The following is a 15,939-nucleotide window of genomic DNA, read 5'->3' as shown; positions in this document are numbered from 1 at the left end:
TATTAGACCAGGCACTGAGTGGCTAACAAACTCTTGTTTAAATATCCTGTAACTGCTCAGTCTTGTGAGTTGCCATGAGTAGGTTCTTCTTGAAAAGTTTCCATGACAAACACTCCTGAGCTGTCAGAAGCCCACTTCCCATGGCTCTGCTTCTGCTCTTTGAAAAGTTACCAAACAGTTGCCCTTAAAATTAGCTGACCAGAATACCACTAACTTTGCAGACTAAAGAATAGTGGAGTGAAGGTAGCATGCATATCCCTGCAGAAGTGGGCTTGTTTAACTGATAAAATAATCTAAGATGTCATAGGCCGACACTGAAATGGCAGCTTCATGGTATCAAATGATACCAACTTTGTTGCTTCCTGAAGCTTTACTGATGGCTGTTTGATGCTGCTTGTTAAATTATCAGTGATTTTGCTATACCTTTGTTGCTGTCTCGGAGGGGCCAGCAGCTGCTGGTACCTAAGCTGTCCCTGGGACAATGGAGAGCTTCCTCTGATTTTGTCTCCCTCACATCTCTTGCAAAGTGGTCTAAAGGCAGCAACCTTCCCTGTCTGAACAGCAGCCACCTGGGGCATGCTGGCAGAGACGAGCTGTGAATGCATGTGTAAGAGGTTTTGTAGCTTCCCCACCAAGGGAACAGGGAGCACTCCCTCCCTGGTGCTATAGCTCTTAGGTGACCACTGATTCCTCGTTATGAGAGCTCGCTCCCCAATTCTTCTGCCTTTAGAGGAGGAAGATCCCAGGGAAGTTAAGGTTGGCCATGCTGGCAGGGATGGGCCTGGGAGCTGAGCAAAGACCAGGAAGTCCCACTTTGAATCTGAAATCTGTTCAGCCCCGGAGGTGCTGGTAACTTCCTGCAGGCTGTGAAAAGGCTGATGTGCACAAGTGGACAGCAGAACACATGGAGAATAAATGTGGATCTCCGTGACTTTGCCTGTATTATCCAGTTTGATACTTGCACAAGTCGATTTTATTCTAGGATTATGTAAATGCACTTTATCTTTTCTAATGTTACAGGATTCACTTTAGCTACTTAAAATTCTAAGCAGCATTTACTAAAGTCAGCTTATGAGCCCAATATCTGAGTACAGCTTCCTACCGCTTTAACACCAAGCAATCCTTTTCTTTCTTCACAGGTATGACGAGGTCCTGTATAGATCTTCTCAGGATCTGCAGCCCAAGCACATCGTCAGCTTCCTCCTCACGCTGAGGTAAGGCGATTGCTGATACTGGCATCTGTCCTTGGTAAGGACAGGTCTCCCTGAGCTGGCTCTGCAGCCTCACATCTGCACTGCTTTGAAGAGTTAAAATAGTGGGAAGATGTAAATTTGTGGGACAGCTGCTCTGGAGCAGGAAAGGTATAAAGTAGGATAACAAATAATACAAGAAATAGTAGAGATCAAGGTTGGAACCAGGAACAGATTTGAGCTGATAATACGCTCTCAAATTTCAACATTTCAGCTAGAAAATTATGTCCAAACCTGTTGTAACCACTGATCTCAGCCTGGGTGTTGAGGTGGACAGAGCATGTTTTCACTTAAGTCATACTGCACACGTGACCTCCATAGGGACCTGTCTCATTTAACAGGGCAGTAAAACACAGCAGTAACTTGCTGGAGGAAGCTGTAGGGCCTGTGTATGGGGAAGGCTTTAACAAGGTAAGGAAAATGATATAAGGAATCCTGCAGCTTGGGAGTGACAGGGCAGGCTCTCAAGGGTCCTTCTGGACCAGTTTTGGGTTTGGTTTTTTTGGCGGGGAAGTTTTTTTTTTTTTATAACGAGCATTAAGTTGTTGATGACGTGCCCTGACAACATGCGGGCTACAGAAAACCATGCCCTCCCTCAGCCAGGTGAAAGGGGCTGCTGGAAATGAGCCTGTTGGCATGCTCCAAGTGTGGCTTTTCCGGTTCCGCTGCTTTCTGTAGCCCACAGCACTGCTCTTGTCAAGAGCCTCTGCTCATTCTCACTGTTTTCCCTTCCAGCCATCTTGCAGCCGTGGCACATAAAACTCTTCCTGTGAAAGGCAGCGCCCCTGATCTAGCCCAGGTATGGCACAGTGTGGCTACGTGCATGGGCATCTCAGAAGAATGATTCAGCAGGGCTTTGCCAGCCCAGCTGTGTAGGCACTGGGTGAACGTGCACCCGCAGGCTGATGAGCCACCAGGCAGGCTGGCCTGTGGGCAGCACCGCTGCGGGGTGGCTGGGGTTGCTGTTCACAGCTGTGCCTTCGGGCCAGGGCTGCTCTCCCCAAAACAGAATGTTCCCTAAGGATGAACTGCTCCAACCCCAGTCAAACCCCTTTCCTTCTCATCACCTTCACTTCTGAACTTTTAAAAGTAAACATTTGAGCGTTTTGCTTGCTGGTTAATTTCTGATGGTTTCCTTTAGTGGTTTTGTGGGAAGATGGGAGAATCCTACACATCCCAGGTTGTCTGTACTGCCTTTCTAAAGCACTGAGGCTGACAACTGGTATCGTGCAGTTCCAAATAGATGCAAATTATTTTATGCTGATCTCCCAGGCAATGTTTGACCCCTTACCTGCTCAGTAAATGATATCCTGAGTATACTGTCTTTTTTTTATTTCCTCTTTTATCTATTTCAAAAGCAGTTATCTATCTGATTTTTGTAGGAAATCCCATTTAAATGTTGAGCTGTGTTGTATGTGGGGGGAAAATCAGTGGAACTGATGGAGCTGCACTCTGTAGTTGAGCTTATATACTACTTTTTTTGCCTTTGAAGACAGATCCCTGCATTCTTGAGAACAACTAAGACAGCCCAAGTCACAAGGAAAATATTTTAGCTCCTTATCTTGCAATAAATTATTTCTCAATGTTCCTTATTTTGTGATAATTTCTAAAGATCTTACACTGTGACAGCTTTAAAGAACTGGGTTTTTTGGAATAAGGTTGACAGAGCCCTTCCCAAACACCCAGCTGTGTAACAGCCAAGACACTGACAAGGAAGAGACACATTTTCCAAGCAGCCCACAGTTGTCTGACAGCCTCTAACCCAGGCACAGTGAGAGGAGGAATTCCAGCAGCATCCTCAGGCTGTAACAGCCTGTGGTGCATGGAAGATTTTCACTTTTTAGTCATTGCTGGCTCTTTTGCAGGCATTTCCTCTGGTCACTCTGCCCTGCGGGCACTAGACTGGGCTGGACACCCCCTTCTAGCTTCCCTTCATCGACAGAAGTGTCCCTCTGACACTGCAATGGGCTGTCAACAGCTGGTGTGAATTCTGCCAGCAGTGGGCTGTTAGTACTCACATTATGCAGGGTGCTGGGATTTGGGACGCACAGGGAGAGAGGATGTGCAGTGTTGTCACCTCTGCCAGGCTGTTCCTAACTGCTGTCCTGAGCCTTACGTCCCCTGTGGTAGCAGTGCCGTGAGCTGATGGCTTTTCTTGTTTCTTCCAGGCAAGGCTCTGTCTCTTTCAAGCCACACGCTTGGTTCTCGCCAGCGGAATGAAACTTCTTGGCATTACACCTGTAACTCACATGTAATGAAGCTGTGTGCAATGTGAAGCCACATCTCTAAGTAAAAAGATTTTTTTTTCAAGACAATACAAATACTCTCCTGTGAGTCATTGCTAACACAGTCTGGAATTTTTCTGTTTGCTCTTGGAGGGCTCTATGCTTCATCACACCAACTGCAGAGGAGCTTGTGTGGCACAGCCATTTGGGGGAGGCCAGGGTTGCCACAATCACTTCCTCCCAGGCACCTGGCAGGAGCAGTGCATTTAAGGCACTTGTCTACCTGGTACTTCCCATAAAAGAGAACACCTCTGTATTTACTTTTGTAAATCTAACATCCTTTTGGTAGAGGAAGTGGTGCTGCCCTAAGCAATCAAAGTTCTCCCCTTCTGCGGTTGCCACTGTCACAACTCACAGAGCAGCTGTAGCTGCTATACCGTTAGCCCTGAGTACACAAACTGAGTGAGTCACACCATGCCAGAGAGGTTTTTGTCACATCCTGCTCCTCACCCATTCCCCTGCCATGCCGCCCTTTGCTGCCCAGCCAGAGGAACAGGAACCGCGCTGCTCCCTCAGCACCGTGCACAGGATCAGACGTGGCAGGTGCTGCCCAGCACCCCTGAGCCATCGCGCTGCTGGAGAGAGGTGGAGCATCATGGGTGAGGTGGCTGCTTCAGCCTCTGAAGTGCCCAACCATACCCGCCAGCACCAAAGCCCTGACTCACCAGAGCAGCACTGCGGTGACAGGTGACACGCTGGTGAAATGCACAGAGCAGCTGGTGAAAGGCAGAGCGGAGCATCCTCTCCCACTGGAGCAGGATTTAAGCATTTTTTGTTACTGCTGTGTTTAACATGCCCCACCTTCAAGTAAAACCCAGCTGGTTAACTCACGCCTGAAGGAATTTAACCAGGAGATAAGCTTGTTTACATTCAAAGTGGAGTCAAAAATGTGACCGAGTTGCCTAAACCACCAAAGTCAGTTTTCCCTCAATGCAGAATTGCAGTTTCTACACGGGTTGAACAGTGAGGCCTCAGGAAAGGAGGGAGGAGGTTGACATTATACAGTTGGCACCTGTAAATTAATTCAAGGCCTAACACATTACAAGAACTCTTTTCAAGCATCACTCTCTTACACACAAAAAGTTCTAGAGAGAAAAATCTTCTAGTCTGACACTTGGAGTTGAGTCATTCAGACTTAAGCCAGAGACAAGAACACACGTGAACCCTCCCCCGTACAACTGGGGTTTCACAGAACATGCAGAACAGAACAGAAGATCCCTCTGCCAGCTACAGCAGTATCAAAAGCATTTGAAAATTGAAAGAAAATCTGCAACTTAAGAGGAACACCCGTCTTGCATTCTGACTTTTTAAACCAAAGAGCAAGCACTGCTCCTAATCACTTCCAGGTAAGTGATGTCTGAAGCATGGGTGCTCCTGGTGGAGCTGTGTCAGGACACACGAGACTTAATTGCATGAAGGGGGGGAAACAGGTAATTAATTGTAAAAACACCAGAGAAGTACTCTGTTCATCTCATGCGCCACCTAGAAGAGAAACTTTTCCTGTCATTAATCAAACTGCAATTGCTGCTTAGTTTAAGAGACAGTGCTGGCAATAATTGCTCTTTTTAATATATTTTTATGAAGCTTTTGGGCATTTCTGCCCTCAAAGGGCAAGACAGTTTATCAAATACACAAAGAACCCATTTCCCTCCATTATATACATTATATACAAATAAGTGTTCAACTCCTTCCTTCAGTGTTCCTTGTAAATGGGATTCTTCGCTGTCCAATGTGAATGAAAAATACCTTCCTGAAAATGCCTGTCCAGCTCTGCAGCCGTAACGTAGCCTCAGCGTCAGCCACTGGAAACCTCACACGTGAAACAGAACTAACTTCTGCCTTTAGTCTGTCCCGCTTCAACTGTTTTTGTGACTAGCTTAAGGCTGATATTTAAAAAATGCAGGGTTTTTTTTAAAGTCCATTTTTTTGGACAGCATCACACCGTAGCAAGTCTCTCTTTTGAGCTCTTAGTCTCTGCTGGCTGGATCTTTGTGGTGTCTTGTCGAGGTAATCCGTAGAGGTAAATAGAAATACACACCAGGAGAGCACCCAGGGAGAAGGTAACAGCTGAAAGGAGACAAAAGTTGTTTATTTAAACATCTCCATGTAAGAAGAAACCTTCATAAGTCTAAGCTGTATCAGTTATGATGATAGCCAAAGGACAGCATTAAAATCACTCAAAACTAAACAGGACACCAAGCTGTAAATAATTCACAGAAGTGAAGATTACCCTCTGTCACTGAGAACTCCTGAGTGTTCACAACCCCCACACCATTTCAGTCAGTCTCATATCAGCAAGGACACAGTGATGGACAGAAAAGCAAGTGTGAGACATCTCCTGTAGTGCCAGATGCCCTCTGACAGGCCTACTTCACAATAAACATGATGACAGACACAGTGGATGGGACACAGGAGCCTGTGATAACACACTTTGTTTGCCTTCTCACTCCAGACAGGAATAAGAAACACTGTTAATGAGGCTTCACCAGTCCAGGATTGATTTGTGGCAAGCATCAGGAAAACGTTCTGCCCAAGTGAGTTTTTAAACTTGTGTTTTTCAGCACTTGATTTAAGGTGCTCTTTTCAGCCAAACACTGATGATTTTCTCCTTATGCAAATTTTCCTTAAGTTTCATCTCTCAAATGCCACACCAGAAAGCTGCTTTTTCCACCACCACTCCATACCATCTTTGGATTACGGTAGGAAAGTAAAAAATACCCAAAACTAAACAGTACAGGAGCTACTGGGTACAGTATCAGACACAGAATTATCAGGGAGAAAATCCTTTGGAGTTGCAGAACGGCCCAAAGCAATCTGCTGTTTCCTCTCAAAAATATTCCCATCAGTTGTGACCCTGGCTGCTGCTGACTGGCTCTTGTGTGGTGCTGGCCGCAGGAAACGGGGAAGGTAAAAGTTAACACAGTAGCAGGTGTAACTTAACGGGGATGTGGCAAAGCCCTTGCGGAAAAAGCTGAGGAATTAATTTGGCACTGGCTGCACTAAAACCAACAAGAAATGAGAACCTATCAGCAGCAGTCTCAGGAAAACAGGTACACCACACACTTAAACTGCATCAGAAAGTGATTCATGACTAAAGCTGGGAAACAGGCGAGTATAGTCAAAAAACCAGCAGAAAGGCACTTACTTATCTGGAGGCCAAAGAGGACGACTGATGCCACAGTGGAAAGCACGATGGCTGCCGCTGCGGAGAAGCCTTTCATAATGTTGTCTGTGTACTTAACAACGACCGAGGTGTAGAGGCCACCGACGCTGGCGAGAACTGGAAAGCAGATGATGTGTTTCTGTTAGTAAAGGTGCAGGAGGTTACTCTTGAAATGATGTATTTAACTCCACTCCTCGTATGGGCTGCATCCCCCTGATCGGTGATTTAAGGCCACATTCAGCAAAACGGGATGTTTCCACAGCCTCTCACAAATTAGATACGACTGATTTAAAGTTGATCTACTCGCTACCGGGTCACTTAGACTGCTGTTTCAGCACAATTTTAAATTGAACAAGTGAGTAATTTGCAAGGTAAAGATACTTTAAAAAAAAACCACAACTCAAAACGCAGTAAAGAACAGTGGGTCAGACTGAATTTGTAGCTTTGTGCAATCAGGTATCATAGTAAAAAAAAAAAAACAACAAACAACAAACCAATGTAACACTTACAGATGGAAGTAAACATACTTACAGATGACAAACCAGACGTAGTACGTATAGCCATAGAAAAACCCTTTTTCAAGAACCTGGGCTCCGTCCGACATGTACACACCAAACAGAGTCACCACAATCCCCGATAAGTACATCTGAATATTCCTCACCCACAAGGAAGTATCTGAACTTTTTAAGACCTTCTCAAAATAAACTCCTAAAAGAAAAAAGAAAAAGGTTTCAGTGAGATGAAGCGTCATCTTTAATGGTTCATGGTTCACAGTGTTTTAAAGCCAGACAAGACTACCAGAATCATTTTGTCCTACAGACTGGTACATTTCACAGAAGTTCCCAATGCAGGAGACCCCAAAACTCATCCTGCTACTGTGTGTCTTCCAGGACAGGGTGACTTTAATGGGCACATAACATCCAAGATAGATTCTGTTTCTCTTTACAGTTGTTTTAACAATGAACCTCATCGACAACTGAAACTTGTTCTCCTCACTTCTGTTCGATTTGCCAGGCTCCTGTCCAGCAGAGTTTCTTCTGTACAAGTCTACACCAGAAAAATAAAACACATTTCACAAGGCACCTGGTATTTTATCCCCAGGACAGCATTTATGTATTTTAGTATGATACAGAACTTTTTTTTTTGCTCCATTGTAATACTCAGCAGTAAAAAATTCAAAACGGGTGGGACTGTATTACTTCAGTACTGAGAGTGAGAAATCCTGGGGAGCCTTGTGCGTGCAGAGCGGCGACGTTCTGAAACCACAGCTTCAAGGGATGTCAAGAGCAGATCCAAACCGATGCCTTCTGCCAACCAAAGCTACAGACTGGTTTTGAGGAAATGGAATTCATTGTAATCTAAAGCTTTTGTTCACAGCGCCACGCTGATGAGCGTTACGTTTATGCTCTGCATTACTGAAATCCCCCAAATGCGTTGTCGTTATTCTACTCAGGAGGTGTAGAGCAGACTAAAAGGTGGCATTTGACAAGGCCATCGCTAGCTGCCTTTCCAACCTCTGCTCCCATACCAGGACTTTGCTGATCTCTGGAATTTCCTCCACGTTTCAAAACACAGACAACAGTTTGCAGGACTCGGATCTTCTCAACCACTACAACCTCCTGGTGCAAGTCCTACTGCCTAAATGCTTATTGCCGATTAATGTCACCCAAAACCTTTCATACAATACAAGAAAAGGACATGGAAAGATGGCACCGAGCAAAGAGCTGTGGGTGGGAAGCCCTAGGCACACACTCCTCCTCCTGAAACCACAGAGTTAGCTTCAAGGAAAGCCTTGCTACTCTTTTGTTCATGAAAAATGCATTTTATAATTTAATATAGACTTGTATTTCAGAGGTTCTAGTAATAATATCATGTTTCCTCGTTTGTTTTTATCTCGTACGAATATACACTTTTAAATACTAAACAAAAACTCCAACAAAAAAACCAGTCTTGTTGACAACTGCAGTGCTTAAAAGAACCCTCAGTTATTGATCTCAAGCTTTCTGCCTGCTGAGAAGACCCACAGCGCACAACCAGATACAATCAATGTACCAGAAATCTGGCTTGAGTATGAAGCATACTTGTAAACTTTACAGCAAAACAAGTAAGCCAATGATTTTATGCTTTCAGATTCCCAAAAATGCATAAAAATCACTCCACTAGGCAGGATGAAGGAAACAATGGGGGCTATTTAGGGGAAATTATTCTTCAGTACTGTTTCAAGCCATTATACATTTATCCAATACTTTTATAAGCATTGTTGGGCCCCCAGATACTTGGAAATTATCACAGGATCAGCAGTTTGAAAAAAACCCAACACCTTTTTCCAACTCTAAGGCGCAAAAACACTTAAATTTTTTTTACTTTGCTGCAATAATATAAAACACTTAACATGGCCAGTCCAGAAGGTTTAATGCCAAACCTTCCTCATGTGGGTGGGGGAAGGAAGAAGAGGAAAGGAGTTTGAATAGGATTTATGTTTTCAACATGTCAAGGCCCAAGGGCACTAGGAGATTCATGGATGAAATACCCTGTCCTCCCAGTTGCCTCAGAGCTACAGCTGCCAGTGAGGAAACACCCAAGCTGCAATCCTTGCGCTGGAGAAGAAAGCCGTGTGTGTCTGAATCCTTTAGAGCTGCCCACATCCGCCCTTTCATGGTCTGAATTTGCAGACCTTTCAAAGCACAGCTCTCTCCCCATGTTATCAGAGAAAGCTGGAGAGCTTTAGGAGACTCTGAAGGCTTCACTGTAAATGCTGTATTTTGTCTGATGGCTTGGGACCATCTACTGAAATGGGTAGATTTATAATCTCCCAGGAAAGCTCGCTGAGCTCGTCACAGTCTTATTTAGTATTTCTGCTTCAAAGTGCCCATTTCACTGAAAAGACACCAAACAAGCATGACATCCTCCTTCTTTCCCCCCTGCCAGCCAGGATGTTTTCCAAGAGCAACAACCACATTTGCAGAGCTCAGGATTGTTCTTGCAGGACTGTATGGTACTAGAGCTGGGTGATAACACCTTGTTTTCTTACAGAGCGAGGGGGAAGAACTCCAGACAGGAAAATACGCCCCTGTAAGCCAATTTTCAAATTAAGTAGCAATTTACATTTCCTTATTTCTTAGCACCAGCTCACTTGTCCTGGAGTTCTGGTCTCCTTCAGCAGAAGGCAGAAGCCAAACTACTCTGAAGGAAAATGCCTTTTGTAAAAGAAAAACCCCCAAAATCAACAAAACAAGCAAGCCAGCCAACCCACAATCAAAAATCCTTCATGGAGTTTATCAAGACTTCCTGCTGCTTATCTTCCTCTCTGCCTTATTGATGCTCCCTCTGCACCTCAGTTTTTCCACCTACAGGACTACAGCAATGTGTATTTGGGGCTCAGCTAGTGAAGGAACTGAGTGAGGAGCTCCGTTCCCCTTATAAAAAATGCAAGTATTTCCTGTGATCACCGTAAGGGAGCTGATCACTGTAAAGCCAACTTTGTAAAACTGAGGTACATTAATTAATTGTACTGAGTGAGTCGTTATGGATGCTGCCCACAGTATTATTCTAAGCATCTGAAAGACACTTCCATTGGCAAATCAGCCTGCAAAGCTGCATCACGTAAAACCAATAGTATCTGCTCCTAGTCATTTGCTTGACAACTGGAGTCATCAAGTCATAAACCTGTCACAGTTACTGCAAGCAGAAGGTAATTATGGGCAGAGGGGATAAAGTCCTCTTTTATCTTAGAATCAGTGCAGACAGTTAACTAATGTCGAATGTTCTGTTTTAAACATCAGGAGTTCTCCAGCTCTTTGATGTGACCCGTGTACAGAAATTATACTATACCTGCAAATCCTGAACACAACACAGCAACAGCAATCGCTCCAAACCCTAGCCATGGATTCTGCTCCACCTGCAACATCAACCGTTATTTTAAAAAGGATGCAGCACTTCAGTAATTTACCATAACTCCAGACCTACTTTGTTAGGCATAGCAAAATTATTAGCATATCATTACAGCAGAAAATGTACTTGCTTAGCTAGAGCTGCCTTTCAGCACAGCTCAATGTAGCTGTGTGGTGATTCACTTTCTGTGTGTGCTCCCATCAAGCCGTGCAGTGCTCGGAGGCAACGGCTGCTTGGCTGTGCCCAATCTTCCCAGCCCCACCACCTGCCTTTCCCTAGCACTGATGCCTCTGACCAGCAGCAAAGACCTAAGAAACAGAGGATGCTTGTTTCTTCCTAGAACGGGATTAGGTCAGCGTCTCTGCAGGGTGTGTTTAAATGACGTACCCACGAGGCATTGGAATTTCTCTCCTAATTCCACCAAGGGCTTCAATTCCAAGTCCTCTGCTCCAACTACAATGATACCAGAGCCAACTGCTGGAAACGCTGTATTACTCAGATGCTCCTATGACGGTGCGCTAGACCGGTTATGATGGCCGTGGTAATTTATACTAATTGTAGCAATCAGGTGCCTTTCCAACAGGTGAGACTGGAGTAATAACACAAGCCTGCCCGAACTGGTACACAGTAAATGTGAATGATCAAACTAGTGCTTGTGTTGTAGATGAAGCAGCTGCAAATAGGGATAGGTACTGCTGTGTGAAATGTAAGAGATCTTACCTTAATCCCAGCTGCTGTGAAGTGAAATACAAAGTATAATGCAGTTTATTCTTCGTTGTGAAGTGGCAAAATGTAAACTGTTACCTGTACTTTCGTAGCCTGCGCAGGCTTCCACTGAACAAGGGTAACGCCACCGCACAGCATGAAGACAGAGAACCACTGCAGCTCAGCATCAGGACTGTACATAAAGCTGTACAAGGGATCTTCAGCTGGTATGTCACCTAAAGATGGGAACATCACACAGAGGATGTGGTTTTGTAAACTCCGCCAAAACCAGGAAAATAAAATAGAAAATTCTCCTACAGAGTGACAAATAAAATTCTCTATTAATTGATTTCCTACAGATACTTGAGTTTTTGTAACCATTGCCAATTACAGCAATGTGAATTTGAAGTGACTCTAGCACTGAGCAGGTCAGCTCAGAAAACCAGAGCTCTACAACAGAGTGCATGCTCTCAATAAAAGTCAAGTGATGCTTTGTTATAACACCAAGGCTGAAGGCAGCACTGTGTGCTAGGCAGACAGATACCTACCACCCATGCTTCATGAAACAGCAAAAGGAAATGTATTTACAGATCAGTTACAAAAACATGTATTACCTGGTAGACTGCCGCATCCAAGTTGCTAAGAGCCACAAACGCCATATTGTTTTGAAGAGCATACACCAAAGATGGAACACTTAGTTTTAGCAATTCTGTAGGACTTCCGAATACATTTTCTTTTAAAGATGTTATTAGCCTTGCCAGACTTCCAGTTTCTCTGCAAAATGAAATATTAATATTACTGAAGGCTCTCTTAAACTGGTATTTGAAAACAGAAAGCAAATCCATGAATCCTTTGGGAAGGCTCAAAGTTTGTTCTCAACAATCAGTTGTACCTTCCGCTCATTAAAGAAAAATTAACTGGGGAAAAACAGTGAGGCTATCAACAAGTCGAAACTGCTGAAGGTAAAGACGACATCCTGGGGTCAGGAGGTTACATGTATTAATGTGCAATAAATTAAACAACAACCACAAACACTGCAAACAGTGGAACAAGTCACTGAGCACACCGGCAGTGGGACAGAAGCCTGTCATGTCCCTCCGCCCTGGTCTTTTTTGCTATTAATATTTGCATGTGATGTCAAATGATTTTCCAGATCCCCTTGAAACTGGGCCTCATAGTACATCCAAAAAAAGACCATACCCTTGCACACTACTGAGCTGGAAACACCGCTCACTCCTCAGCCAGCCCTTGGCTCCTCTTCTCATTGCTTCTGTGAGAGATGCTGGACCAGCACCCAGGAGGGGTCTGGCAGGGCGGTGGTGGCTCCCCATTGCCTTGCATCTTCACATGTCTCCATCGTGTAATCACAGCGTGAGCAAGAGCAGGCAATGGGGAAGAACGTGTTGCTTCTTGCTGCTGTCCCCATTTGTGGTTTGCTCCCCAGCTTATTAAAGCTGACCTCTGCCTTGCTGGCTCTCCCTTATCACTTGTACATCAACCTGACATTTCTCGTGTACTCGTTGCTGCTACTCAAGTCCTGCAGTCCCCTTCCCAGCTCTCCTCAAGTCCCATGTTTCCCCTTTCCATTCTTCTCTCACTTGGCCACTGACAATTACCAACATCCAAAAATCACTCCTGTCCCCTCCCCACAGGTCTCTCAACTTGCATCCTGTATTGCTCTTGAATTTAACACTGCTTTTGTTTCCATTGCACACACATCAACAAATGGCTGACATCCTCCTCAGTGCTCCTGGAGCCCATTTCCCCACATTTCACCCACGTTCCAACTTCTTTCTTTCTCACAAGCATACATCACCTACCTGCCCCAAACTCTTATTAGCAATTACCACAATTAGAGATCTCTCTATGCCCCAGGCGCCTTCATTAACCACCTTGTTCCTGCATATTTTCCATTCCTGATCAACCCCTGACTCTGTGCTCCAGGTTCTTAAGCTTTCCCTCTTCAAAGATTTATGCACTATATCCTCTTCTGACCCTTCCATCCAAGTTTCTCTCCTCCCTGCCTGGCACCAAGCATTTACCTCCTTTTCTCCTGTTTTTGCGGGTTTATTGAAGTGAGAGCCGTCTTTACACAGGCAGCTGCAAAGGATTCTTTTTGTCATTCTCCCATAACAGAGAGCACACCCAAAAAAACAGTCAGGGGCAGTACAGTCACCAAACAGAGGTGAGCATGGTTTTCCACGCTCTGGTACAAGTGAGGTCACAAGCAACGCTCTTTCCTGATTTAAAGGGATATTTTGCTTGCAACAGACTTGGTGACACCAAGCATGTCACATAGGTGCCTTTTGCAAGACATATCTGGCCACAAGGGACAACCACTGGCATGAAAATCTACAGACAAGTAGCACTTAAAGCAAAGTTTGCAATACAAGGAAGGGGAAGAGTTCATGTTACAACTCCCCACGGTTATTTGCACAGAACTGCATAAAATGTTATGACTCACTGACATTATAGGCAAAACTGTTGGTTTACTTCTTCCTCAATGTATTTATTATATTGCCCAGCACTGGGAGGTAAGATGTACAAGGAAACCTAGAGTTCCTGGTAATACCCAAGTACAGCTGGACTAGAGTGCTTCTATCCCAAATGTCTAACTGCAAATAAAATATAATCAGCACAGGTACAGTTCCACTCTGTGAGAATAAGAAGCCAAAAAATACCACACAGTAATGGCTTCTTCCATTTGTCGATACTGAAGTGGGCTATCAAACAAGAAAATAATATTGAAACCATACCTGCTTCTGTTTTAGACCATGCTCAGTAAGTAGCTGACCACACATTTAAAGTCAAACCACAGTAGTTTCTGTCTACTTTGACTTCTGGCATGGAATTTCAGCAATGAAGAATAACAAATGGCCAGTAAGCAACAGTTCATCGTTGCTGTGGCTGTGCTTTCTGAAGCACACACTTATGGAGAATCTCTAACTGTAAGTTGAATTCAGTACAAAGATAAAGTAGAGACAGATATAAATCTGCACAAAAAAAGAATTTTAACAAGCCTCAGTATACAGCTGATAATACAGAATAGGGAGCCCAAAGATGTACACTGCAAAATCAAATAAGAAAACAAAAAATTATCTAGCTTGAATACAGCATTCTTGATGTTGACCTAGAGTTGACTTTAAAAATATATTCTGTTTTCTTCATAGGTCTGAATAGGTGAGAGATACTAAAAACAATCAGTTCTGCAACAGAAAAACACATTTGTTAGAAAAGCTGAAATTCAAACTAGATTTTGCAAATCAGCTCCGCTTTTCTTCCTCCATTGCCAAGAAATTATGTACTCTAAGAATGCAGACAATGTCATTACCAGATGCTGAACTGGACTTTAAATAAATATAAGTTGAGAGCACAGTTGAGTAAACAATTAACACAATTTAAACGATCATAAACTTCTCTTCTGAATGACAATCTGTTGGCACTCATCCATTCAGTGTGCCTGCCAGGAGAAACTCTAAAAGTAAACACAGTGAAGGCACAGCATAAGAACGAGTAAGAAACCAAATTCCGCAGGCGGAACAATGCGAGACTCATACTCCGGTATCCTGCACGCTGCAGCCATCAATGCCAGCTGCTGCACCAAGAAACAGTACCCACCCAAATGTATCCTGCTGCACAGAAAAATGAGACTGTATTCCGTCTTCTTACTGGTTATTAAACTACAAAGGCACCTTGCCTTGGGTGAGACAAACTGATTAGGACTTGAAAACTGGAGGAGGCTCTAAAGGAGACACTGAAAACAATGCTGGAATTTACGCTGTTCAGTGTACTCCTAAGTGATCCAAAATGGGACATTACCAGGAAACTGGCAACTTTTCTGATTATACTCAATTATACATGATATCCAAAAGGAAACTTTCAGTAGTTGGTGAAGGGTGTCTCACTACACTAGGCAGAATTCATTACATCATTGCAACCTGAGAAACAGCTCAGTTACCTGGACAGCAAAGGCAGGCATCAAGATCCACCAAGAAGAGGTGAGCGTGGCCTGATGAACAGTGTCTGCTGCTGCCCAGCTCTATCTCAGCTATGGAGGAAAAAAACCACTAGCTGGCCAGATCAGAATAGATATCATAACCTTCAAACAGCTCAGCAAACCACATTCATCCCATTTTGACTGGCAAATAAAACTCATCTGTCAATAAATGAGGTAGAATCATAGGAAATGACAACCCCAAAACACAGCAACTACCTCTAAACCAGGTATGGGCATGTGGGAAAAAGATGTGAGTAGCTCTCCAACAGTGCCAGCTCAACACTCAGCTGTGTTCAGAGAAATGAGCCAAATGTTAGGAAAGGAACCCTAACACCACGGCACGGTCACATCCCAAATGCCACATGCAGCACTGGATCCTGTCTCAGAAGGGATGCAGCAACACTGGAAATGCTGCAGAGATAAGTACTAGGATGGTCACAGAAAAATTAGACTAGGACTCCCAGCCTGGAAAATAAATGAGTGATGAAAACACAACACAGATCTGTAGAGACAGGAAAATAAAAATTAAGGGGGAAAGATTATTTATGAAGTCTGTCAACACAAGAAGACAGAATCCAGCGAAATGGCTAAGGAAAGTGTTTTAATAAAAAGTACTTTTTCCATGTACTGTGTAATTATATTGCAGAA

At 44.0% G+C, this 15,939-nt stretch overlaps 2 protein-coding genes across 2 annotated transcripts in view; one reads left to right on the top strand and one right to left on the bottom strand.

The window, feature by feature from the left end:
• RARS2 (arginyl-tRNA synthetase 2, mitochondrial) overlaps positions 1 to 3,594 on the top strand; it is a gene marked incomplete at its 5' end in the record, with an annotated part of 18,286 nt that extends 14,692 nt beyond the window's left edge. Inside the window, 3 exon segments of the mRNA XM_010187960.1 lie at positions 1,140 to 1,214; positions 1,986 to 2,049; positions 3,419 to 3,594. Of these exon segments, the coding sequence (XP_010186262.1) occupies positions 1,140 to 1,214; positions 1,986 to 2,049; positions 3,419 to 3,505 (226 nt within the window).
• Positions 3,595 to 5,471: 1,877 nt separating this feature from the next.
• The window catches only part of SLC35A1 (solute carrier family 35 (CMP-sialic acid transporter), member A1), a 12,175-nt gene continuing 1,707 nt past the window's right edge, over positions 5,472 to 15,939 (bottom strand). The window contains 7 exon segments of the mRNA XM_010187959.1: positions 5,472 to 5,602; positions 6,681 to 6,815; positions 7,230 to 7,406; positions 10,530 to 10,596; positions 11,394 to 11,476; positions 11,479 to 11,530; positions 11,909 to 12,068. Coding sequence (XP_010186261.1) covers positions 5,472 to 5,602; positions 6,681 to 6,815; positions 7,230 to 7,406; positions 10,530 to 10,596; positions 11,394 to 11,476; positions 11,479 to 11,530; positions 11,909 to 12,068 — 805 coding nt within the window.

The sequence above is a fragment of the Mesitornis unicolor genome, unplaced genomic scaffold (genome assembly GCF_000695765.1).
Source record: "Mesitornis unicolor isolate BGI_N332 unplaced genomic scaffold, ASM69576v1 scaffold32397, whole genome shotgun sequence".
In the NCBI taxonomy this organism is placed as follows: Eukaryota; Metazoa; Chordata; class Aves; order Mesitornithiformes; family Mesitornithidae; genus Mesitornis; species Mesitornis unicolor.
This window is presented reverse-complemented; position numbering and strand designations above follow the sequence as displayed.